Source organism: Ambystoma mexicanum, chromosome 6q, assembly GCF_040938575.1.
Source record: "Ambystoma mexicanum isolate Mex_15411 chromosome 6q, UKY_AmexF1_1, whole genome shotgun sequence".
Classification (NCBI taxonomy): domain Eukaryota; kingdom Metazoa; phylum Chordata; class Amphibia; order Caudata; family Ambystomatidae; genus Ambystoma; species Ambystoma mexicanum.
Genome location: NC_090937.1, coordinates 711,006,109 through 711,033,392, shown reverse-complemented (window position 1 = coordinate 711,033,392; position 27,284 = coordinate 711,006,109). Strand labels below are relative to the sequence as shown.

General features: G+C 45.7%; 1 protein-coding gene across 2 annotated transcripts in view; it reads left to right on the top strand.

Annotated features, from left to right (window-relative positions):
- OTUD4 (OTU deubiquitinase 4) overlaps positions 1-27,284 on the top strand; it is a 1,503,132-nt gene that overhangs the window by 352,603 nt on the left and 1,123,245 nt on the right. For both annotated transcript variants that reach the window (XM_069631220.1, XM_069631221.1), the window contains one exon: positions 7,028-7,100. In XM_069631220.1, the coding sequence (XP_069487321.1) occupies positions 7,028-7,100 (73 nt within the window). The remainder of the gene's footprint in view (positions 1-7,027; positions 7,101-27,284) is intronic.

The following is a 27,284-nucleotide window of genomic DNA, read 5'->3' as shown; positions in this document are numbered from 1 at the left end:
AGCTTATGGTTGGCTATGGTGATGCTGTTAAACATAGGGTCCAGCTTTGCCAACTTGTTTTCAGTGCCAACCACCATAAACTCTGTATTGCCGTTATTAAGAGCCAGATCATTTTGTACCATTCAAGTATATATCTTGTTAATGCTATTCTATCCTATGAGCTATCCTATGAGCCATATGGCTACTAATGGCCTATATGTAAAAAGGGTTGCAGTGGCATGGGGAGTTCAATAGGAGTCAGTCTGACTACAAAAAAGAAGCAAAAAGGTCCTACAAACAAAAGGTCTCTAGTTTTGAGGTCCCATAAAATGGGACAGCAGAACTCCACCAAAATTAAATTCTCCCCTAACTGATGTACTTCAACATTACAATTGCTTTGACAGTAATGCCCTTTTTATAACATTTTGTAATGAATAGTAATGTGCACGCCATCCACTGCAGTGTTTTACGGGGTTTGGGCTCAGAATAAAATGCCCATTTTTAATGGATTGTGTCCTCCCATGTATTCCTCATATTTTGATATCTTCCCTTCCAGCTGCTTCAGAAATATTTTTTCGGCAGAGGGTGCTGTCCGTCGATGTGGTCGACTCGATGTCCCTCAAGGGCCTCTATCTTGAGGTCGACTTCATTTTAGGTAAATATGAAACATGCAGCATCCGGGAGCTTCAGTTCTGTTTTTCCATGATAGCCAACACTTCGAGAATGACGGCGCACCTCTGTTTCCTCAGAACCTGCGACATATAGAGAAATGGCCTCGTCATTGGCTCAATCGACCCCGAAGACCAGGTTTAAGAAGTGCCATGAATCCGGCGCCAAGTATTCCATCATAGACCCCCATAGTGTCTGTGGTGCCTTGGCATTGAGCACATGACGGCAGACTGTGGGTCTTGCAAGTCCATGATAGGTAAGGCATTGAAGGCAGGAAGTGGAAGTTAGCAGTGGTAGGCCCCCTACTAAATCCCCCTCAACGACCCTGTCGAAAAAAAGGCACTCGTCTGACGAGTCCAGAAGCAACACTCCTCGGAGTAAAAGGTCCATGAAATGCTCCTGTTCCAGGAGCAGTTCACACCACTCCTCATCTTCATCGAGAAAGATGAATAAAAGGCACCATAGGTCTGCTTCCACTTCCTCCGACTCCTCCTCTGCAAGAAAAATTGCCTGCCCAAGTAAATCGGCAACTCCAAGCGAATGGGAGGTGTTCAGGCAAAAAATGCTGGAAATCTTTGAGAAAGCAGCCCTAGGCCCCATGAGGTAGAAAACAAAAAGCCATGCCCCTGTCACGCTGTCAAAAGTCGACAAGGAAAATACTAAGGCCAAATCCTGTGCACCCTCGAGCCCTGGGGATTCGAACCAGAGACCCCCCCTTACCCCCTGAGAACCGGTGAGGTCTCGACTCGACGACAGGACCAGTCCTAGTCTGTCGACGACGCCATAAAGTCTTGGGTCGAGGGCTCCATCGACACTGGTAGTGTTGAGGTCTTTGATGCCAAAACCGTTGGATCCATCGACGCCATCAGCATTGAAACCCTCGATTCCATAGAAAGAAGTAGAGAAATCCTACAAGCCACTCCCTAGAAAGGATTTTAAGTCTTTGTCCTCCATATACGAGGAACATGAGCCATCCGACCGGATGCCTCCTCCCATTGAATTAGAATTTGGAGCACCTAGCGTTGCTGAGGCCCTCATTTCGAAGGAATCCAGAATGAAGGATCTTTATGAAAACCTACAGTCAGCAAGTGGAATAGATACATCGCTAGAGCTGGAATTTGGCAAGCCAGACCAACCAGCATGCCGATACTTTATATAGACAGATAATATCCAGGGAGATTGACTTGTTGGGAGAGGAAAGGCCTGCTGCTCCATTTGAACAGGACCACTGTACCGATATTCTGGATAAGGGACCTCAGAAGGACCCTGTAGGTACCCTTTCACATTGCCCTACAGAAGAGGGTTAAAGCAAATTGGGGGCACTGCGTACAAGCCCGGCCGTCCACAAGAACCTCACCAAAGAAATACAGGCCCTCAAGTAGTGATCCAGACTACTTATCTAGACACCAGAAAGCCTAGTAGTTCAAGCAGCTACTTCCATGCCCAAGCAAGCAGCATATCCTACAAAGGTGTTTTCTGCCGGAAGCATGGCGCTAAAATCAGCCAATTCCACTTGCGCGCTTGTGAAATTCTTGTTCACCTTGTGGGACTGCATCTCTATGGCAGCTGAACACATTCCCGAAGAGGGAGACAGCATCCTGAACATCGTGCAAGACGGAGAGGAGGCGATGTGTGATTCTCTCCAGTCAGGCTTGGACTCTGCAGACCACATTAGCAGAGCCATGGCAGCGAGCACAGTGATACGCAGGTTTGCGTGGTTGAGGAAGTCTGGATTTGCACGGTATGTGCAGGCCAGACTCCTCAACATGCCCTTTGACGGCACTCAGCTGTTTGACAGCAAGGCTGATGAGAGCCTGGAGAAGCTACAGACCTCGATTGCGGCAGCCAAATCACTTTGGGTCATAATCGGACAGTCACAACCGTTGCACCCTTGTGGACGTGCTTGGAGGGGTTGGTCCTTTCGTTTGTACTCCTCTTTTGGTAGAGTAAGAGAAATGGCCAGTCAAAGGGGCCAAAATAAGTTCCCTCATGGTGGATGAACCTCAGCTGCTGGTTCAGCTGTCTCAAAACCTCTTAGGCCTTAACTCACAAAACCCTGGTGGGAGGCAGACTATCAGCATCAACAAGAATGGCGGGGCATTACTTCAGATGTGTTGGCGTTAGAAACAGTAGCTCTGGGTTACTGCCTTGTTCAAAATTCCGGATCCATTCCTTTTGCAGGAGATTTCGAGTCTGCTAGAGAAAGGTGCTATAGGACCAGTACCTGTGATGGAGAGGAACAAAAGTTGGTATTCTAGTTCTACCAGTCGGGATGACCTTCGCTCTGAGACTTTTCTCCAAGTTGATGGTGGTGATTGCAGCAAGCCTCAGTGGAGGGGGGATTCAGGTCTACCCCTACCTGAACAATTGGCTCATCATGGCCCGTTCTCCAGAACAAGCCCTGGAACATCTCAGCATTAACCTGCCACTCTCTCCACAGACTGGGCTTCTCCCTCAATTACAAGAAGTCCCACATGATACCATTCCAAAGACTCCAGTTCACTAGAGCAGTCCTGAATGCATCCTTGGGAAAAGCCTTGCCACCCGAGGTGAGGGCTCAAGACATTTTGTAGATGGTCACCAAATTCCAGAGTAAGCAGTGTCTTCTGGCCTTTGACTTTTTGAGGTTGCTCGCCTCATGGCATCCTGCATTTTCCTGGGGCCAGAGGCTCGACTGAGAATGAGATCCCTCCAATGGGCTCTCAGGACACAGTGGTCTCAATTCTCAGGCAAAATGTCAGATCTTTTTCAGGTTCCGAACAGGGCTGTACAGGATCTCCTGTGGTGGGCCTGCAGGGACAATATTCTGAAGGGAGAACCTTTTTGGCAACCATGGCCGGAGAGAACAGTAGTTACGGATGCCTCACTCACGGGGTGAGGAGCCCACGGCAACGATCTGACAGTCCGCGGTCGTTGGTCTCCATCAGAGTCCAAACTACACATCAACCTTTTGGAGCTGAGGGCAATCAGACTAGCATTGACGGCCTTTCTACCCCCTGTACTGGGAAAGAAAGTTCTGATAATGACGGACAACACAGTGGCCATGTACTATCTCAACAAGAGATGAGGTGTAGGGCCACTACCACTGTGCAGAGAGGCAATGAATGGTTCTGGGCAATTCAAGAAGGAATCTACCTATCAGCAGTTCACCTAGCCGGAGAAGAGAACACAGTGGCGGACACTCTGAGCAGGCAGAGCAGTCTCCCATGAGTGGGAACTAGCTCAGGAAGTTCTTCAAGAGATCTTCACCCTTTGGGGAACCCCTCAAGTGGATCTGTTTGTGGCCTGTGTCAATAGGAAGTGCGAACTGTTCTTCTCAAGGGCATTTCCCCCAAGAGGAGCTCTATGGGATGCGTTTGTAGTGGATTGGGAGTTTCCACTCCTGTACGCGTTTCCTCCAGGCCCCGTTATTCCTCAAGTCATCAGGAGGTTGAGAAAGTTTGTGAAATCCATGATCCTAATTGCTCCGGATTGGGCCAGGAGGAGGACGTGTTAACCGGACCTTCTGGACATGTCTGTCTGCCCTGTAATGCGTATAACACAAAGGGGACCTTCTCCTGCAAAAGGAGGGTCAGGTTCTCCATCCAGCGGTCAAGCCACTCAACCTTCACGTATGGTTTTAGAGGTTGAGATAGAAGGATTACGATCTTCCGGATGACGTAATGGAGATTTTGCTTTCGGTTAGAAGGCCAGCAACAAAGTCCTTGTACCACTGCCATTGGAACAAGTTCTGCAGTTGGTGCAGGGAAAAGAATATTGACCCTTTTCAGTGTGATACACCTATGGTGTTGCCTTTTTTATTGCACCACGCAAATTTAGGGCTCCAGATTGGAACCATCAAAGGGTGCTTGGTGGCGCTTTTGATCTTGAAGCACACCTCGGAAGAAGTTTGATATTTCAAAATACCATTGATTATACAATTTCTAAATGGGCTCACAAATGTGGTCCCTCCTATACCAGTTCAAGTGCCAGTTTGGGATTTAAAACTTGTAATAAAATGTCTTATGTGCACTCCATTTGAGCCACTCTACTCATGTCCATTGAGACTGCTGACTTTTAAGACCATCTTATTAGTCGCTTTAACATCAGTCCACAGGTTTAGCGAGTTGCAGGCCTTATCCAGTAAACCACTGTACACAACCTTCTATAAGGACAAAGTTGTTGTAAGGTAAGGCTTAAGCCTACATTTCTTGTGAAAATCTGACAATTTTCAGATCTCTCAGAAGATTATTTTGCCAACATTTGATCCACCTCCACATCCTGGCAAGGAGGGGGAAAGGCTACACAGGCTAGATCCAAAAAGGGCACTTAGTTTTTACATTTCACATAATGGCTAAAATACACCAAGATGACCAACTCTTTGTTGGGTACACTGGACACAAATTGGGATTGGCTGTCACAAAGCAAACCTGATCCAGTTCGATAATACTAAGCTTTACAGAATGCTATAAACTTGCAGGAAAGGATCCCCAGAAGGCCTGAGGGCTCACTCCACAAGGATCATGGCTTCTTCTGCTTTGCAAAGAGGGGTGCCGATAAATTACATTTTTGAAGCAGCCCCCTGGTCTACCATTCATATATTCACAAAACACTACTGCCTGGATTTGTCTTCAGGCCAGGAAGGAGGATTTGGAAAGGCGGTTTACATTCTGTCCATGACAAAACTTGAGAATAAATTCAAAAATTCGTACTCCCTCCTCCAAACCTTACACTGATTTGGGAGTCTATCAAAAGATGAGGAATACGTGGGAGGATACAATCCATTCGAAGAACTAGTAACTTAACCCTGGTAACGTTCTTTCAACTGGGTGTTCCTCCCACGTATTCCTCATCGCCCCTCCCGGCCTACCCCACAGTAGAATTTCTGTGAATTGCACATTACGCTCCTTCATTGTCTGATACTGTTTTGGACACACTAATGCCGGTAATCCTGTGAGAAGATGGCGAAAAAACAGAACTGAAGCGAACAGGCCCTGTGATGACGTCCACCTTGAGACTGAGGTCCTCGAGGGACATAGTCGGCTGCATCGACACACAGCGCCCTTTGCAGATTTATTTTTTCATTATTTTTTCAAAGCAGCTAAAGCTGGAAGGGAAGATGTCAAAAGATGAGAATTATGTGGGAGGAACATCAAGTTTAAAGAATCTTACCAGGGGGTAAGTAACTTGTTCTTTGGAGGTTATTCAGCAGACTTCACCATGTAATTGTGTGCAAGTGTTAGCAAACCCTGGCTCTTTAGGCCATGGGTTAGGATAACGGTGTACAATATAAGCAAACTACCAAAATGCCTTAATAAACTTATGATAACTGGCATCCAAAGCGCACAATCCTTTGCTATTTTCCCATTTCTGAAATTCTGAGGAGGACATCTAGTCTGTGTTCATTACATGGCCATAAACAATGCTCCCTGTGCATTTGCCTCTCCACTGTGGTGCATTGCTGATTTCTTATGTTTTGAACAATTTCCTGTGTCTGAATGTTTTGAGCCTTTCATGAAAATGCAGTAGTCTATCCTTAAGAACATTACTATAGACCTTTGGTGGCTGTTCTTAACTGATCTAGACGAAAGAGAATTTCTTTGTGCTTCGGTTTTTCTCCATTCTGTTTTACTCTCTCCCCAATCTAAATTTTTCTCTCTCGAACAGCCACCCTACTTTTACTTTTTTAAATGGCCAGTGCTTATGATGAATGCTTAAATAATATCATGCAGCAATACAGATTTAGTGCTTATGTAATCCTGCTGTCTTTGGGCTGCATCACTACCAGTCATGTCATGACATGGACAGCCTGAGTACTAAGGTACTGGTTGAGGCCGTACATGCAAATCTGGAGATTGCAGATACCAATGATCTTGAGATGGCAGTAAAATATGTACATGTTGCTTGCAAAATCAAGGCAACCTCTATTATGAACATTGAGCGCTCCTTCTTCGACATGGGTCTTTGATAACACAAAGCCATGAATCGTAGACACTGGATTGGCCCAGACATGCTGGCATCAGTGCCATAAGCAGAACGTGTGCTAGAACCCAGTCCATAGCCATAACATTGACTTAATTATAAAATAAACTTGCTCTATGAGCCCTAGAACTTTTCATATATGCACTGCTGCAGCTCATATTTGTCTATCCCTTTTCATGATTACTGTCAACAAAAAACCCAACCCCCTACAGACTGGAGCCCATGCACTTTGGGAACGTTTGATTTTAATGAAAAGCAATGACTAATAAACACAACATTGTATTAAATGAGAGATTACTCTGTGGCAGAAAAGTCTTTAATAGATAACATTTTTTAAAGTTGGGCATTGATGTAATGGACTGTTATTTTAAAGTGTTTGGTCTTAACAGTTGTATTCTGTATTTGTTCTTTTTCTTAGAAAAGATTTTGTCATTTATCAGGAACCTTATGCACCTCCGTCCTGTGTCACAGAGAATCAGTTTCCAGACAAGGTAAATATATATATATATGTTTTGTTTTTCTGTAAGAGGGATGGGTTTGTCTAGCATGGAATGTTTTTTAAAGAAGTTTTCCTGAATATTTGGCCAAATGTGTGATTGATTCAGCCACTGAATACAGTAAATGAAATGTTAAATTGAAAATATTCTTCACCTATGTGATGTAATTCTATAATCTGCATCATTTATCTTGCATGCGAAAATAAACAGCCACCTTTTATAAGCCTTTTATGATTGCACAGGACCAGAATATCTTAAATATATATGTAATTAGTGGACACCTCATGTTATCTCTTTCACTCTTAGAGAAGCCACAAACTGCAACTTGGTTACTTAAGAGATTTAGATTTCTTTCCTGCATTTACAAATAAATGAGTAAATGGACTTGTATGGCACAGCTCTCGACTGAATCGCCTCAGCGCACAACATGGGAAGAGTAGGTGTGAAGCAAGGATCAGGAAAGCAACATTTTCACTTTAGTTTGCAAAAGCCAGGTGGTTGATGCCACTGCAGTGTGGTGTTGGGGTAGTTTAGTGATAGTGTCCCGTAGCTTCGGTCCCTCCACTTCAAAAAGTCTGACGTTTTGTACTGCAGAATATTTATAGGATCCTAAGGTTTCTCTCATGGTGGAATAGGCAGCATCCATGGATATAGTGTCAGTGATGTACGTTAAAAGATCGATGCTGAAATTCTCAATACAGCGGAGCGCAAAGCTCTGCATTACAAAAATGTCGAATCCTGCCTTTTGGGATTGGAAGAACCTGCCCCGTACCCAGTGCCTCTCTATATTTACTTACCTCCTTCATTCCCTCCGGCAGCTCTCCTAGTCTGTCTACCGGCAACAGAAGTTTCCTTTCCGTAATGTGGGACGGGACTTCCGTTGCAGGGTTCCCTTTTGTTTTCTTTTATTTCAGTCGGCTTTTTCTATACGCCTGCAGGGGTCACCGCAGCTGCCCCATAGTGTCATTTGACCTTACATAGGAAGCGGGGGATGCCCCCGCAACCCCTGGCCCCCTTGTTCGGTGTATCTGCCGAATGCGCATTAATTACGCATTTAGCATTTCTTTCTCAACATTTTAAGACATTCCAGTGTCAGTTAATCTGTAGAATAAATTGGTTTGAATGTCCATATATTGTAAAATGGAGTGACCACAGACGAGAAAAAAATATTTTCGTAAAGGGTCTGACGGTCAAGGTAAACCTTTTTAGGAATATCTTGGCCTTGCTGTGATGGAAAGAATGACCTTGCATAAACCCTTGTGTTAAATGTAATTTTGTTAATGATCCCTTATGTACTTGCACTCTATTCCCTATTCCTTCCATTGTTTTACCTTTATCATTTTGAATTAACTTAAGTTTAGTTTCTTTCTTCTGCTGGAAGAGTTGGCATTGTCTGCTTTTAAAAAATCACCTCTGATAGAGGCCCCCTGCGTAGCTCTGTAAATATCCTGTCAGGTACTTTGATCTGATATCGAAATGTGCGGTTTCTCCAGTTTTTGGTGTTCTTTTAATTCAGTATTTGAATTAAACTAAACGCTAGTATCTGCATATACCTAAGCTGAAATTTCTCATTTCCACCAAACATCTTTCAAGATGTTTTTATTCTCCTATGTCTGTCCGGCAAGAGCTGAACATAAACTATTTGCGTCATGTGATGCTGTGGTTATGAAAGAGCGTGTCTCGGGGGAGCTTGTTGCTTTGCTCCAATATACATCAGAATTATACTCGAGGACCTCATTAAGAAAGATTGTGCCACGCTTTCAACCTTGTGTTTCAGAATGGCACCTGGTAGCTCTAGGAAAAATCACCCTGAGGCACAAAAAAAGAATGGAAGATTACAGGGCACCAAATAGCCTGGTGGCCCTACAGGGAGACGAGTGGAGCTGTGGCTGGGTCTTCTGCTTTGGAGACGGGAGCACCAGTTGCAATGGTGGGAATGACTATGGCAGTGCTGCACTCTGAGATGAAGAATATATATACTGAAGTGTCTGGTATCTGTGGCGAGGCACGTAGCTGAAGAAAGGATTAACCAGCTGGGAGACGGTCATTAAATATGAAGGAAGAATTGCCACACTAGAATTGCTTTATAAAGGACACAGCAGCCAGGGTGGAAGTCTAGGAAGGGAGGGCCCTTAGAAATGGCATTTGATGCTACTCTTACAATTATTGCTGGGAGCCAAGTTGTTAGCACTCTTAAGACATGAAGCGCTCAGACCCCATCCCGTACCCGGCTACCCCTGATGGCCTGATTATAGCTCGATATAGTTACGGGGATTGGTACATGGTCCTTCTGGCGGCAGAGGAAAGGGGAAGTTTTGTTTGGGCAAAAACAGGGTTAGCCTCTACCTGCACTTAACTCTGGGTGTCCAGCGTTCCAGAAAAGAATTTCAAGCAGTAATATATGCTCTACAGCTAAGGAAAGTCAGATACGTGATGCTTCACCCTGTGAAGCTCTCTGAATCACATATCGGTGGGAAGAAATATCTGCACTGAATTCATATGGAGCTAGGTTACATTGAAAGGGAGATTACCGTTCCGAGGAGCCCTGTAGGATACCCAAGAAGACTAAAGGAACCATCACCATATCGCCCGACTTCCAGGTTTGAAGACTCTGAATGGGGGGCACTTCACAGGGTACTGGTTAACAATCAGCAGTGGCGGCTATGTCAGTGGATGAACTGGCATTTGATGGGAGCAGGAGAAGCAGCAATCTTGTGTCTGGAACGGATTAATCGGGACCTGCAGTGGGTGCCATAAAACACCTGTGATAGCTTTGAGAAACCTGAAGATACTCTCATAAACCTTCCTCATTGATCTTCTGCTCAGGTCGCCATGGAAAGGCCATCGCTTTTGGATCCCCACCCTGGGGTGGACAAGCGAGGGAGGATCACCTCGGTGGAGGGTCCTTGGGGATTGAGGAGAGGAGGCCAGAAAGCGAGACATGGTATCTCACCCCCCTTTCCTAATACTGACGTACCCTTCCTTCCCTCAGCCTTTATGAGCTCCTTCCATTCATGCCCCGTTTTTCCCTGCGAGTACCCACCAAATACTGAGAAGAGGAAGAAGCAACTAGCAGTAATCCACACTTGCTATTTCAAACACCACTCTAGTATTGGGACGAAGAAGAGGGGCATGAAGGTATGCAGTACTGAAGGTCAGTCATGTCCCATTGATTGGGTTCGTTATGCTCAGGCAAGACAAGCCAACGACTCGCACCTGGGGCCCCTAGTAGGGCTCAGATGAATACAGGGAGGGAACCCACACCAGCAGGAGGAGGAGAGCCGCTGCGGTGGAACGAGACCAGGTGGTCTGAATGCTGGCAACGATCCCTGAGGTGGTTGCAGGACTGGGAGCCCTTGAATCTGAAGGCGGGCAAACATCTGGCAAACAGCTGTGAAGCAGGAGGGACACGGTCTGTGTCCTTTCAGAACACCGGCATGTGCAGAGAAGTGCCCGGCGAGTAAGCGCAGCAGAGGTGGTCTGCTTCCCGACTACAGAGAAGGCGAGCAAGAGCAGCTCGACCCGCCGCAGTGGAGACACGAAGAGCCAGTAAGTGTCGAAACGCAAGAAGACTGGAGCGCTCCCAAGTATGCAAGTAACGGTCCACAGATCTAAGTAAACAACAACTATATTGAAAACCAAACTGAATGAAAAGTGGTATTTGAAGAAAACCAAGGCATACGGAATACCGAATAAACATTTGAAGTTAAACAGGCATACTGAATGTCAGATTGTATGTAAGAAGCTCTACGAACAATACGAAAGATTCTGAACATTTTTGAACACTCCTGAGTTTGACAATAAGCAATGTGAGAAAACTACAAGTCTGTGGTGAAACAAAAGAATGATTCAGAAAAAGTGTTACACTAACCAAAGAGAACATAAATGTGAGAAGTTAGGAACCTGAAGTAAAAGAGCCCATGAAGGAGTCAAACAAGGCCAATGGAAACTGATGGTTGCGCAACCTGTAATAGGTGGACCATGTGGTCTGACATCTGCGCCTAGACCATGGAGTCCTAAATGGTGACAACCAAAACCTTGTGAATAAACCACAGAGAACTGTGAATTGAACACTAAAGTAATCCTGAGGATGGGTGAAGTGGACCTATTGTTTTCTTGAATTGAACATTTGAAATTAGTATAAGTGCTACAGTGACATTTTGGGGAAGGGAATCCTGAGAATCAAAGGAGAGAAACGCTATCTTGGGGAAGAGACCCCCCAAGTCCTTCTTTTTGAGTGAACTGTGATATATTTAACTTGGGGAAGGGTACCTGAAGAACTGGCAGTACATTAACGAGGCAAGCAACTATTGGAACTGTGTTAAACCTGGGATAGGGAGCCTAAGAAGAACGTTAAGCCAATACTTGACGTTTAAACACTATTTTGTTGATTAAGAACCCTACACCCTGTTTATTTCTAGATGTTAGGGAAAGCATAGGTTTTGACACAGACAGACTTTGATTTGGATTTACAGACACAGACTTCCCTTAATTTTCTTTAGGTAGGGAAATCCCCACCATAGTTATAGGGCAAGTTAGGCATTACGCCATCCTGATACTTACTAAAGATTCTACTGTTGCATTGGAAATCTGTTGTCTGTCATCTCTTGATACCATGCCTGTTCCGCATAGCACACACAAATGCACACTATCTTGCAACTGCTGCACTTTCCTTTCACATTTGTCCCCTGGACACGTGGCTAGTAGTGGAGGGACAGACAGTGACAGTTTTGATTTGGGGGTTGGAAAGCCAAGTATCAGCATGCTAGAAAATGGCTGATCATACCTTCTTGGGCTATGGTGACCTGCCACCTCTGGAGAGGGAAGATCGGACAAAAAGTCTAATTGCCTCTCATTGAAATGGGGGAGAGAAATCAGTGTGTGCAGTTTACCTCTATAATGCTGATGGTGGAGGGCAACTAAACTTTGTTACAAATGCAACACAGAATTGGCCTTATCGGACTCTGGATGGGCGAAACTTGTGGCAGAAGAAACTGGTGTGATGGATCCTCACACGACAATCTAGATTGTGGTGTGCTGTGGCAAATCAGTACACTTTATACCCTACTGCACAGTCAGCGCCACCGACTGTCAGTGGGGTGCGGTGCCAGGCGACACTTGATTGTTGGCTTTTGGAAGTAATTATTGAAATATGTAAGCGGTCAGTAAATAATAGAATTGGAGTGTACATTGTGGGTCCTGCCAGTTTACCCTCCCCAGGAGCAGAGGGTGATTCATGACAGGGTGATAGGATCTTGATATTGCAAGAGACATACCTCATGTTAGCTCTGGCAAGCAAATATGCATTCACTGTGGCCCCACACAGACTTAATGCATTGTTTGCTTATCATTCTAGGGGTATCATTAGAATTCTATATCTGAGTGTTTCCAACTTCTGCAATGAGTCTGTTGCAGAGGGCTGATGGGTGGTAGTGAAATGTGTCGTTAACAGACAGATGTATGTTTTGTTAGATGTGGAGACAATTATGACTGCCCTGACTTCTACGATAAGATGTTTGAAATAGGTTATGATGCGCTAAATCATGCGCTGGTGGGACGATTGTAATAAGATGCTACACTCTGAAATGGATAGGTCCAACACCTAGGCTGTGGCCATTGTCGAAAGCAGCAACAGCTGTCAAGATTTCTGTGGATTAGTGGATGCTTGGCGAAACATGAATCTGACAAAACAAACATGTTTGCCCTGTTCATGAATGCACAATAGACATGATTCTGATATCTAAACCTTTATTGGGGCGTTCTGCCACTCACAACCATCACCCAATAATGCTAGACTTCAGAACTGGGCGGATCTGTCACTTTTCACCATATGCCAATTGTTGCAACCATCAAGCCTGACATTTTCATCCCTGCATTGGTACTGTGGGGACTTCTTCAAGAGGTCTTTAGGCAGTAAAACGAGAATCCTAACAACAAAGGCTGTATGTGATTTCATCGTTTTCTTTCTTTTCTTTCGAGGAATGATTAATTCATCCAAATTCTTTTCTCTTTTTGGTGGCACATTTTACCACAAATGTAGGTGGGGAAGACCTCCCCCCCACCCCCCTGTGCAGGTCTACCCCCAAACTTTATTATTACCCTAACCCCTCCCCCCCTCAAACATGCGTTACAGTGCTGTGAAATATAACCGGAATCATCACTTACAGTTTAGAGACCGGGAAACTGATTTCATATACTCAATCATACCTGAATCTGATTTCCTTAGACTCCAGATAGCAAGTCTAAATCTTGCTTTTTGCTGGCTTTGGATCCTATGCAGAGCCTGAGTTCATTATTTCCAAATCTACCCTTGCAGGGTAAAACGAGAAACTAAGAGAAAAAAAGTCATGCATACATTGTCTAGTACCCATCATGGTTGTATATAAACAGTACAATCAATTGTTTGCGTTAGTCACTATGCAGTAATTCCTATCCAAATTTCCACTGAGTGGAGTTGTTGTGGGGAAATGTTTTTTTTTTTGTTTGTCTTTGGGATTCTCCAACCTTTTGCTCACCAGATGTTTTGAACTACAACTCCCATCAGACCTTGTCAACAGTGGTGGAGCAAGGGTGAGCAGGCGGGTTGGTCGCTCCACCCTGGTGCACTCCCATGCCTCCCGCAGGACTAGGCTGGCGTTCAGTTAGAGCTGGCACAACTAAGCTCCAGCCCTCATATTTACAGCATAGCGCCGGTGTGCATTGGGCATTCCAGTCAGACCGTCCCCCTGAAGAGAAGACCGAATCGAAGAAGGGGGAGGTGCGGGGGGAGGGTGTGGGGGGGGGGGGGTGTGTGTGTGTTTTGTGTGTGTGTGTTTTGTGAGTGTGTGTGTGTGTGTGTGTGTGTGTGTTTTGTGATGGTGTATGCATGCTTTCATGTATATTGTGTATTTGACTATTTGAATAAGTCAATATCTGTGTGTGTATGCATGTGTATGTCCGCATCAGAGCGTTTATGCGCGGGTGACTGAGTAAGAGTAAATGTGCATGTTTGTATGGTTGGTCACTGTAAATCCATTGCAGAGGCTGCTGGTATAGATAGGTTGTGTCAGCAGCTTCATCCATGTGATTTAAAGTGACCATCTTTGGTGTAGATAGGTTGTGGATGCAGCCTCATGCATGGCATTTACAGTGACCGGTACTATCATAGACTGGTTGTGTCAGCAGCTTCAAGCATGTGTTTTACATTGACCACTTCTGGCAAACATATATTGTGGCAACAGCCTTGTGCATATGATAGTGACCAGTGCTGACCTAGACATGTTGTGGCTGCAGCCTCATGAAAATGGTATGAAGTGCTTGTATGTAGCGTACTGTTGGTGAGTTGGCATTTCATGGATGTTTTCCATGTGTTAACCTAGTGAATAAACCGTACATTGTATGGCTTTTTACTTCCGGTTTGTCAATTTGTTCTGCAAAATGCATAATTTCAGCACATTATTTAAAAAAAAATGGGAAAACCCATCCCCACAATCCCACTTCATTATTTGGTGCTAATTTAAGAAAATATGTAGGCCTCTCCACTGAAAACATTCACCAGCCCATAAGGGGTCATTCATGAATTATTTAGAATATCGATGAGGTATCCGCACCTTCCCCGCTCCCCCTGCCGACACCTGAGGCTGCCTATGAAGTTGGGTTGTGTGCCATTGTTTTTCACAGTGGCTGCAGTTGCCGTGGGAGCAGGGGTGGACTGGCCTATAGGGAACTCTGGAGATTTCCCGGTGGGCCTCTGCACCCTGGGCATCTTATGTTTTATGCTTACGGCCTGAACAGATGTAATTGCCATGTGTAAATAAGGAAAACAAATGTGGTGAGGAAGGGCAAGCATACATTTTTTGAAAGAGCAAAGGCAGACCTTTTGAAGGGTAGGTGACTTGTGCAGGTTACAAAAGTGTATAGTGCCTAAAGCAGCTACTAAATGTAGGTCACATTTGGGAAATGAAAGGGTTGTGTGGCAAACAGCAGCAGCAAATGGGTCAGAACGTTACGAACACCACACAAACACAACAAATGTTGTACGTTCCCACAGGTGTCCCGACGAAAGCGGTAACTCACATGTGTGGGTGCACCTACCTGGGCGCAAAGGGGAAAGCCTAAAACATGGGTAACCCCAAGTCTTTTCACACTGCAGATTTTCAGGAATTTTGCTCATGTGCACACCATACAGATTTGGGCCTAAGGTGTCCAAGCCACCAAGGGAAACGGGGACCCCCATTCATTTCTGAAAAGAGGACACCCGTGGGAATCCAGAGGTCTGACTTGTGAAAATCTCCCTTAACGTAGGATTGCCTTGGGCAGTCTTTGCAAAGCCCACTATGAGCAAAAGGGACAGTCAGCACTCATCTGACCTGGATTCTTATGAATTTGAAGGAGAGGTAGCTAGAGCACAATGTAAAAAGTAGAAGAAAATCATGATCAGAAGTAGAGCTACTCCACGGATACCATAATTGCCGAGGTAATCCCACATTAATTTACCTATGGCTCCACCAGCCGGATAGGAGGTGTGGAGAAACCGAAAGGGATGCTGGCAACGTGTTTCGTGCGGTATAAGCTAAGCGAGTTATAAAGTGCTTGTCAGCAATGCCAGAGTTTGTAATAAAGTGATTTAAGAGCTGGGCACTGAAAAAAGATCAGGAAAGCCATGATTGAAACAGAAGTGAAAGCGGATAATGCTACAGTGCAGTTGCTAACGTGTGCCCGCTGGAGGAGAACAGGTGGGGACTCAGGAAAGGGAGTCCTGACCGTTCATTTGCCTAATCAAAATGCAGGATTGAAAGGTGGGGGAAGCTATAGCTCACCTGATAGGTGCCCCTTGCTGGTAGAATCCTGGGAGCCACAGGTGTCAGTGAAGTAATTTACTAATGTTCACTGATCGTAGCAAAGTGTCTGCAGGGTACACACGAGACTGCTGCAACGGCCTAAACAAAAGGTGGAATAAAGTAAAGTGTGGTTTGTTTGAAGAGTGAAGGTCAAGATTAGATCAGCTGAAAGGCACGGGTACTGAAAAACGGTGCGCTCACCTCACATTGTTTTGGAATCTTGTCTCAGCAATACGAGTGCTACAGTGAGTCAGACTGCGTCCCATACAGTGTGTTGGATCAATGTGAAGTAAACCAATGGGACTGAAGCCGTAATGCAGGGCAGATGGCCCAGTTAATAAACAAAGAAAGAGGACTGCAGTTAAAGTCAGAAAAATGTAATAAGTCGGAGCAGGACTGCTGAACAATGAGAGAACCTTCATGTGTGAAATAGAGCAATTGGAGGTAAAGGATTGCTACTGAGCATGGTACCGATCCGGGGCCCAGCGTACTGGACCATGAATATGATCCAGAGTTTAGACAGTTTTAGACAACTCCACATGGGGAAATCAAAATACAGTCTATGCTCTATTTGCGGAAATGGCACATAATAGAAAGTAAGCAAAGAAATTGTAATAGAAAATGGAGGAGCCACCTATGTTAAATATGAAGCGGGTTACAGAACTGGGAATCTGCAGAAAGGAAAAGTACTGCAACTGGAGGTGTACTCGCGTAGAAAAATAGGCTTCAGTCTGAAATCCAAGCTGTTATGGACTAAGGGAATTGCCTACTCCTGTATGGGGAGTGCCTCATTTAGACCCTGCTCTATGGTGTTCAATCAAAAAATCCACCGAGCTTCCTTGTTTGCTAACAGAGTATGAGTATTCGGTGCATTTTTGACGGTGTCTATCACCCACCAAAGGATATCTTCTGTGGAGTGGCCATATTCCATGTAATGGCTCACTAGAGGAGATGTTATAGTTTTACATCTGATGCATGATCGATGTTCCGTGATCCTAGTTTGGACCGGACGAGTTGTCTTCCCTATGTATTTCAAACCACACAGGCATTGAATACAATATATGACCCATGAGGTTTTGTAGTTGGTGTGTTGTCTGAGGAGCCAGTTTTTGCCATCAATATCAAATCATTTAATTTTGTTCACAAACTTACAAACAGAACATGATCCACAAGGAAAGTGACCTGTAAGCAATCTGAGATCCCAACTGCTGGTTGTGGATCTGGTCGTTGTTTTCAGTGTAGGGTGTACTGAGGTTCCGCTGCCTTTTTAAAAGCAAAGATTGGCAAAGGTTTGTTTGGTAACGTGAGTTGGACAAGGGGCCAGAATTTGTTGTTGATTACTTTTCACCTAAAAGGTATCTGGAATATACGCGAGGGCACAGATCGTTTTGTCCGATGTGGTGTTAGATTTCATTGAAAGAGAACATCCCAGGGAGTGAACCTTGCTCGTTTGCACGAGTGTGATCCCAGTTTCTTAGGGTACCCATGTCCCCTGAGTTTTATTGTCAATTGTTCAGCGTGAAGATCAAAATCAGGTAGGAGAGTACAATTTTGTCTAATCCTTATAAATTGAGCATATGGAAGACTCTCCTCCTTACTGCACGATTGAAAACTTGTGAAATGTAACAAAGTATTACGATCAGTTGTTTTTTTGTATAACAAACAAATCAGTTTGTTGTCTAGGTGTTTGATTAATGAATCAAGGAATGTAATTTGTTGGTTATTGGCAGACCTTGTAAATCGGATTGCAGTGTGAAATTGATTGAGCCATGTAAGAAACCTATTGAGGCTCTCAACTGAGCCGTGCCAAATCAAAATAATATCGTCAATGTATCTATGCCAACTGTCGATACATTGACAAAATGGATTAAAGTCTGAAAAAATAAATCTTGTTTTCGAAGGATGCCATAAAGATAATGGGCAAACTGGGGGCAAAAGCTGCCCACGTAGCAGTACCTTGGGTCTGCTGGTAGGACTCCTGATATTTGAAGAAATATAGCTTGAGTGCCAATCTAAGGAGTTCAATGATGAAGTCGCGTTGCAAGGAGCACTGTGTGGTAAAGAAGCATTCTACATCTGGTGTTGCAATCCAGGTCAAAGGAGCGGTGGCGTCCGGCATTAGAATTGCTGGTGGCCCCTGGTTTAAAGCACCTATAAAGAGCTACTTCACCAAACCCACAGCTTGTCTAGCGCCACCATCAGCAAGCATATGGACATGGTGATCATCAGAGCCTCGGCAGCTAAGGGCTTGCACGTTTGTGGTGGGAGCAAAGCTGTAAATTGCATTCACCGGTGTGTTCAAGCGGTGTTCATGACCGCATGCTCAAGTTACTTTTCTTGGCTCCATTTTTGGTATGTTGAAATTGCCCAGCAACGGAAGGTCCTGTTAGAATGACATTGCCTATATTGATTTAATTTACCTGGCTAACACATTGCAAACTATATGCAGTTCAATAATCTGACAACTAACTAAAAGGAACGACTAGATCATATTTGCATACTTACCAAAGTACTTATCCGTTCCATTCGGGAGATGCTAGTCCAGTGCTGGTTGTAACTTTGCATTCTGGAATTTGTAATCCTAGATTTATAATGGAGAACTCCCAAAACTAGAATTCTCAGAATGCAAAGTAGAAACCAGGACTTGACTAGCATCTCCCGAATGGGACTTCTAATGTATTTGCATTGTCTATTGACTAAACATGAACGATTCAAAATTGGCCAAACCTGACCTTTTCTGCTGTTTGCCAGTGCAAGGAATACCTTTTAAGGTTTCCCTAAGACCTAGTGAGGCATAAATATTGCTGTAGAACATGAACATTTGGGTTGGAATTGCAGAAGCAGAAAAAATATACAGATTCACTAAGGCTGCTTAATTTTGTCACAGATGTCGCACTTTAGCGCTGTAATTAATTCTGGGACCTGGGTGGCTTTAACACAATTCACTTTAGCTCGTCTCTGGTGATTTAGTTTGAGAAAGAGCAAGAGGGAGCCAAGGATAGGGTCCTAGATATATGGAATGTGGCATTCAACAGACTGCACACTGCAAATCACCAGGGTGATGGGTGTGGCCAGAGCATTGAAGAGCGCTACGCCTCTCTCCTGTTGTGGTGCTGTTGTGGCCAGGCAAGCAATCTTCCCATTCTCTGTGCCTGGGACTTTGGAGTAGGTTTATGTAGCCGTAGGAGTTCTCCTAAGCAAATCCAAATCTGGTGCACCCTTGGCGTTTCATGAATTGGCCAATTCATCTGATATGAGTGCATTACTTAGCACATTTAAACCGAGGATTCTTTGATGAGCATGCATTGATGTTTCATGTCAAAGCAATCCTTATTCTCTTAAAATATACAAAGGTTCAAATATTTTTCTGCCCTGCTCTCTCAATGACAATGTTTCATTTTCAGTTTGCTTTTAAGGCTACCTATATTGATATTGGGTGCACGAATAGTTTAGTCAGTCTGTCTCTCGTACTTGAGAAGATTGTAGTTTGCCCATGTGCTGCTCTACTATCTCTGTGGTTACCAGGGGAGAGGAGTACCTAGGCAGCTCCCTCCACCCCACCTGGCATCAGAAGTGATATTGTTGGGATGATGGATGCAGATGACTTTCGGAGAGACGCTGAAGGTCTGGGTTGTCAGCCATCCATCAACACTCTATGCCTCGTGTGACAAGTCTTCTGCTGCTAGTGACAGGAAAGATAGCTGGAATTAGAATACTGGTGCAGGGTTCAAAATTAAGATTCGACGAGCGGGAGCTGAAACCTTCTCCTGGGATTTGGTCATGAACTTGCAGGCAGGAGCTAACTCGGGGGAACCAGGAGCTACCAGTAGATGCTACTTCAACGTTTTGCCCTCTATGTATTGTGTTTAAATGTGTATCATATGTGTTATAATTCTTCATTAACATTCTGACATACTCAGTTAATGGTACATGTATGTGTTTGGAATGCACCAGCTGGACTGAGGAGCAAAAGGTAGCGCCTAGCAGCTGCTGGTTTCCAGCTAACCAGGCTCTCCTAGACTAGATGAGGAGCTAAATAGCTCCCAGCAATTTCGAACCCTGCTGGGTATTGCATCAAACCTATTCGCTCTAACTGGAGAGGTTGAAAGGGTGGAGGGGTGGGGGTGGTGGGAGTCAGCACTTAAGGATCATGCAGAGGTCAGCAAGGGCATGGCCTCAAGCTACCACGCCATCCCTTGGTGCTTGTTCAAAAGAGCTGGAGTTGTGGCACCTACATTACATTTTCCCTCTTCTAAAGGGAATAGGTGCCTACTCAACCTCGCATGGCCCTGGACCACCTCATCTCCTTTATTTCTTCCGACTCCCCTGTCCCGACTGTGCTCTACCGTGGGCTTCTAAGCCAATCCCTACAAAGGCGGGAGGCAAAGGGCACTGTAGCCATTGATAGAAGGGTAGCTGAAGATAGCTTTAGGACCTACATCCATATCATTAACGCAATGCCTAAAATATGCAGGCCTGTCCATTTGTAAATAAAAGCATCCACAGCTTGAGTAGGGTGAGCAGACTGACTAATAAGCTGTTGACCTGCATATAACTTTTGATAGAGGTTCAAGCAGTGAAGGCAACAAGCATCACAAGTTAGGTGCATCAAGCTACATTTTCTGGAGATAGACTGTTGCATAACACATGATGCTCCAGGAAACTAAAAGCTGCAAGTCAGTAAATGTTTACAGTTCGCCTCATGTTCCCTGGATGATGGTACTAGAAAGTTATCAAGAGTAAAAGGACATTACAAGAGTCTAACGCTAGAGCCCTGTATAGATGGTCTGATACCTCGATGTGGGAGCTTCCTTCTATATCCTTTCTTTCGAATGGATTGTGTCCTCCCACGTATTCCTCATCTTGTGATAATTCGTCTCGCCAGCTTCGCTGCATCGGAAAAACATTTTCAGCAGAGGGCGCTGTGCTCGAAGCTGTGGCGTCGATGACGGACTCCGTACCGTGTCGACGTCACCGATGGTATAAATGGCTCGAGCCACGCCCGTTGGCTTCAGATCCGTTTTTCCGATTGCTTCGCAACTTATGAACGGCGCGCTTCAGGATTTTCTGTCGAAAATGTCTTCTTCTTCGACCTCTTCGACACCCAAGACGGGGTTTAAGAAGTGTAATGATTGCGGATCGAAGATGTCCATTACAGATCCCCATCGAATCCGTTAATGGTGTCTGGGCTCAGACCACCGAACAGGCGACTGTGGCTCTTGTCAATCTATGACAGAGAAGGCCCTCCGTGAGAGGAAAAGTAAGTTGGCGGTGTGGCGGGAGGCGTCGAAGGGCTCTTCGAAAGCCTTATCAAAAAAACATAAAAAATCATCCGACTCTAAAGAATCGGAACGCCGTAAAAGGCACTCGAAGAGATCCCGATCTCGTAGTAGGTCGAGGCGATCTTCTTTGTCTTCCTCAAAAAAAGCTCAAGAGGAGACATAGATCTCCGTCGTCATCATCCGATTCGTCAACAGAATTGCCCGACTAGATCGGATTCCCCAACGAAATGGGAGAGCTTTAGGAAGAAAATGTTGCAGGTATTCGAGAATGCGGCCTTGACCCCCTCGAAAAAACCGCAGAAAAACCAGACCCCGGTTGCTCCTCTGGACGACGCAGGGAAGTTGGAAACTACAGCGTTCAAACCGAGTAGTACCCATAAGTCTCGAGTCGACAAGTCGTCAAGAAACCACCGAGAATGCAGTATCTCTCCGATCCCTCATAAAAAACAAAAATTGTCGCAGTCGAGTGCAACTTTATCGACGCCATCGGTGTCGACGGCTCCGATGTCGAAGCCTATGTCATCGTCGACGCCTCTGTCGAAGGCTTCGTCGAGTGTGTCGAAGGTTCCTTCGACTTTATCGAAGGTTACATCGAAGAAAACACTGATTCCATCGACAATTTACGAGGAGGCAGGGAGAAGGTTTACACCTTTACCAAGAACAGACTTTTTTAAGTCCATTTCTTCGATTTTTGAGGAATCTGGTTCAGATGAAGAAGAGGTCACTCCTTTTGGAGTAAAATATGCGACTAGACACATTCCAGAGGAGTTAGTAGATCCTCAGTCAAAGATGAGAGACCTGTCTGAAACTTTACATTCTGCCAGTGGTGTGGATACATCACCTGAATTAGAGTTTGTTACACCTGATCCGGCAGATCACGCGGATTCAGGGTACAGAAATCTGATGAGTAGGGTGATTGAATATATGGGTTGGGGAAGAGCTTCCCCTAGGTTTGAACAGGATGACATGACAGATATTATAGTCAGAGGACCCCGGAAAGATCCGGTACTCCCCTTTCATAGGGCGTTACAAAGAACAGTGGAGAGAAACTGGGAGAAACCAGATAGCATTGCTGCAGTAGACAGTAATCTCCCAAAAAAGTACAGAACTTCGACTTCTGACCCAGAATACGTGAGTAGACACCCTACTCCAGAAGGTTTGGTAATTCAGGCAGCTACTACATCCAGGCAGACAGCATACCCAACCATACCTCCGGACAGGGAGGATAAAAAGGTTGATGCCTGGGCTCGTAAAGTTTTTACTTCAAGTAGCATGGCCTTGAAATCTACCAATGTCACCTGTACCCTGGCCAGGTTCACACATACCCTGTGGGAATGTATTCCGGTGGTGGCTGAACATATTCCGGAAGGCGAGGAAAGGGAAGGCTTCCTGAATATAGTCAATGACGGTAAGGAGGCAATGGGGGAATGCCTCCAGTCTGGACTGGATACTGCTGATAGTATTAGCAGGTCCATGGCTTCAAGCACAGTGCTACGCAGAGTTGCGTGGTTGAGGAAGTCGGGGTTTGCACCAAATGTGCAGGCCAGGCTTCTCAACATGCCCTTCGATGGCTTGAGGCTGTTTGGTAGTAAGGCTGACGAAAGCCTGGAAAAACTACAGACCTCGAAAGCGGCAGCAAAGTCCCTTACGCCTCTATGCGACAGCCTCAAACCCTATTCAGGGTCATCTTCCTGGAGGGGTCGTTCTTTTCGTTACTACTCTTCGGTTAGTAGAGGAAGAGGACAGGCTTTTCAAAGGGGCAAAAGAAATGTCACTCGTGGTGGACGAGGAAGAACGACAAAGCCATCTTCAGGAATGGCATCTACACCCTCAGCCGCCTCCAAATCTCTGAGGTCTTATCATACAAAACACCAGTGGGAGGCAGAATCTCATCATCTGAAAGAATGGCGAGGCATTACTTCAGATGCTTGGGCACTGGAAACAGTAGCCCAAGATTACTGCCTTCCCTTCCTAAAAAGAACTCGCGATCATCCAGCTCTGCCAAGATTCCAGACCCGCTCCTTTGGCAGGAAGTTATAACCCTGCTAGAGAAAGGTGCAATAGAATGTGTACCTGTAGCAGAGAGGAACAAGGGTTGGTACTCCCCTTATTTTCTCATCCCGAAGAAAGACGGAGGACTGAGACACATCTTGGATTTAAGAAAATTGAACGAGTTCCTCAGAAAGGACAAGTTCAAGATGGTAACCCTTTCTCAGATCCTTCAGGCTCTCCAACTCCAAGACTGGTTGGTGTCATTGGACCTTCAGGATGCTTATTTTCATGTGCCAATCCATCCCAAGCACAGAAAATACCTGAGGTTCGCAGTTGGCGGTTCTCATTATCAGTTTCGAGTTCTGCCATTCGGGCTGACCTCCGCTCCGAGGGTTTTCACCAAACTGATGGCGGTAGTAGCAGCGGGTCTCAGGAGAGGGGGGATTCACGTCTACCCCTTCCTGGACGATTGGTTGATCAGAGCACGTTCTTCGGAACAAGCTAAAGAACATCTGTCGATCACCTGCCACTTCCTCCACAAACTGTGCTTCTCCCTTCATTTCAAGAAGTCCCACATGATACCATCCCAACAACTCCAGTTTATCGGAGCAGTCTTGGACACTTCCTCGGGCAAAGCCTCGCCGCCCGAGGTGAGAGCTCTCCACATACAGCAGATGGTAACAAAATTTCAAAAAGCCCAGCATCTGCCGGCCTTCGATTTCCTGAGGTTGCTCGGCCTCATGGCATCCTGCATTTTTCTGGTGCCAGAGGCCAGACTGAGAATGAGATCCCTCCAATGGGCCCTCAGAACTCAGTGGTCCCAATTCACGGGGAATATGTCAGATCTTCTGCAAGTCCCGAGCACAGTTGCTCAGGATCTATCATGGTGGGCTTGCAACGACAACATCCTCAAGGGAGAGTCTTTTTGGCAACCATGGCCGGTGGGGAGCACACACCAACAATCTGACAATCAACGGACGTTGGTCTCCATCGGAGTCCAAACTACACATCAACCTGTTGGAGCTGAGGGCAATCAGACTAGCTCTGAAGGCCTTTCTGCCCTCCGTACAGAGAAAGAATGTTCTGATAATGACGGACAACACAGTGGCCATGTACTACCTCAACAAAAGAGGAGGCGTAGGATCACTGCCTCTGTGCAGAGAAGCGATGCAGCTCTGGTTCTGGGCAGTACAAGAGGGAATCTCTCGATCGGCAGTTCACCTAGCCGGAGAGCAGAACACGGCGGCAGACGCTCTGAGCAGGCAGAGCACAGTCTCCCACGAGTGGGAGTTAGCTCAGGAAGTCCTTTTAGAGATCTTCACCCTTGGGGGAACCCCTCAAGTGGCTCTGTTCGCAACCTCGGTGAACCGAAAGTGCGATCAGTATTGCTCAAGGGAATTTCCTCTGAGAGGAGCTCTAGGAGACGCGTTCGTAGTGGATTGGGATTTTCCCCTGCTGTACGCATTTCCTCCAGTCCCCGTGATTCCTCAGGTAATCACGAGGTTGAGCAGGTTCAGAAAAACCATGATCCTAATTGCCCCGGATTGGGCCAGGAGAACGTGGTACCCGGACCTTCTGGACACATCCATCTGCCCTCCAGTACGTCTTCCACAAAGAGAGGATCTTCTCTCGCAAGAGGAAGGTCGGGCTCTCCATCCAGAGGTCAACACGCTCAACCTTCATGCATGGTTTCTGAGAGGTTGAGATACAAGGATTGGGATCTTCCGGATGACGTAATGGAGATTTTGCTTTCGGCCAGAAGGCCAGCAACAAAATCTTTGTGTCGTTGGAATAAATTCAGTAACTGGTGCAAGGATAGAGATGTGGACCCTTTTCAATGTAGCACACCAATGGTGCTTTCTTTTCTGTTACATCTAGCAAATCAGGGGCACCAGATCAAAACCATCAAAGGATACCTTGCTGCGCTTTCCATTTTTAAGCGCCCCTCGGAAGAGGTTTCTTATTTTAAAATACCATTAATAATACAATTCCTGAAAGGACTTACAAATGTATATCCACCAATACCATTCCAGGTTCCAACTTGGGATTTGAATCTAGTTCTTAAATTCTTGACATGTATACCATTTGAGCCTCTGCACTCATGCCCATTGAGGCTTCCGACATTAAAAACTGTCCTTCTGGTGGCATCAGCCCCGCAGGGTTAGTGAACTACAGGCTCTCTCATGTAAACCTCCATATACCACTTTTAATAAGGACAAAGTAATTCTGAAAGTTAAACCATCTTTCTTACCGAAAGTAATTTCCGACTTCCATTTGTCGCAGAAAATTGTTTTACCAACATTTTATCCTCCTCCTCATCTGGGAAAATAAGAGGAAAGATTACATAGGCTGGACCCTAAAAGGGCCCTCAGCCTTTACATTGCAACAATGACGAAATTACGCCAAGACGACCAACTTTTTGTGGGCTACACAGGTCATAAATTGGGTTTGGCGGTCACTAAACAAACCATATCTCGCTGGATTATTCTAGCTATATTGGAATGCTACAGATTAGCAGGGAAAGACTGACCGGATAGGCTTCGGGCTCACTCTACAAGGGGAATGGCCACTTCTGCGGCTTTGAAGAGGGGAGTTCCGGCAAAAGAAATTTGCTCAGCTGCAACATAGGCATCAATACATACCTTTACCAAACATTACTGTTTGGATACCTCATCCTCAAATGAGGGTCTATTTGCCAAAGCGGTTCTCCACTCTGTACATGAAAACTAAAACTATTACTCCCACCTCCAAATTGATCACTGCTATGGGAGTCTATCACAGCAAAATCCCTAGGAGCTGCAATCCGTCAGACTCCTTTTCGTCCCACAGGAACCTCTGCGAGGGGCAAGTCCTTTCGCTTCTACTCCGCATTCGGAAGAGGTAGAGGACGACCGGCTCAAAGGGGACAAAGAAGAACTACCCGAGGTGGACTGGGTAGATATTCAAAAGCCGCAGCAACAGCAGGTACCTCTTTACCATCGGCATCTGCATCAGCCGCCCCAAAACCACTGTGAGGACTTCCCTCACAGGACACCTGTAGGAGGCAGGTTGACTCAACATCTGGCGGTATGGCAGGCTATCACGTCAGATGCTTGGGCATTGGAAACAGTTGCCCAAGGTTACTGCCTGCCTTTCCTACGTATACCTCAGTCATCCACCGGGGATCAGCTCTCTGAAAGCTCCAGATCCGCTCCTCTTGCAGGAAATTTGGGACCTGCTAGAGAAAGGTGCCATAGAACCGGTACCTGTAGCGGAGAGGAACAAGGGCTGGTACTCCCCTTACTTTCTCATTCCAAAGAAAGACGGAGGACTGAGATCCATCTTGGACTTGCGAGAATTGAACAAATTCCTCAGAAAAGACAAATTCAAGATGGTCACTCTTTCTCATATCCTCCAGGCCCTTCAGTTCCAGGACTGGTTGGTATCTCTGGACCTTCAGGACGCTTATTTCCATGTGCCTATCCATCTCAAACACAGGAAATACCTGAGGTTCGCAATTGGCAACTCTCACTATCAATTTCGAGTGTTGCCATTTGGGCTGACCTCCGCCCCGAGGGTCTTCACCAAGTTAATGTCGGTAGTGGCTGCAAGTCTAAGGAGGGAAGGGATTCACGTCTACCCCTACCTGGACGATTGGTTGATCAGGGTTGTTTCTCCGGAACAAGCTCAGATCCAGCTAAATCACGTGTGCCACTTCCTCCACAGACTGGGCTTCTCCCTCAATTTAAAGAAGTCACAAATGATACCATCGCAGAGACTCCAGTTCATAGGAGCGATCCTGGACACTTCCCTGGGAAAAGCCTCACCACCAGAGGTGAGGGCTCAAGATATTCTACAGATGGTTACCAAGTTCCAACATGCCCAACGTCTCCCAGCCTTTGACTTTTTGAGGTTGCTAGGCCTCATGGCATCCTGCATTTTCCTAGTGCCAGAGGCTCGCCTGAGAATGAGATCCCTCCAGTGGGCACTGAGGACTCAGTGGTCACAATTCTCAGGGAGAATGACAGATCTTCTTCAGGTTCCCGGCAGGGTAGCTCGAGACCTTCAGTGGTGGGCCTGTCAGGAGAACATTCTGAAAGGAGAAC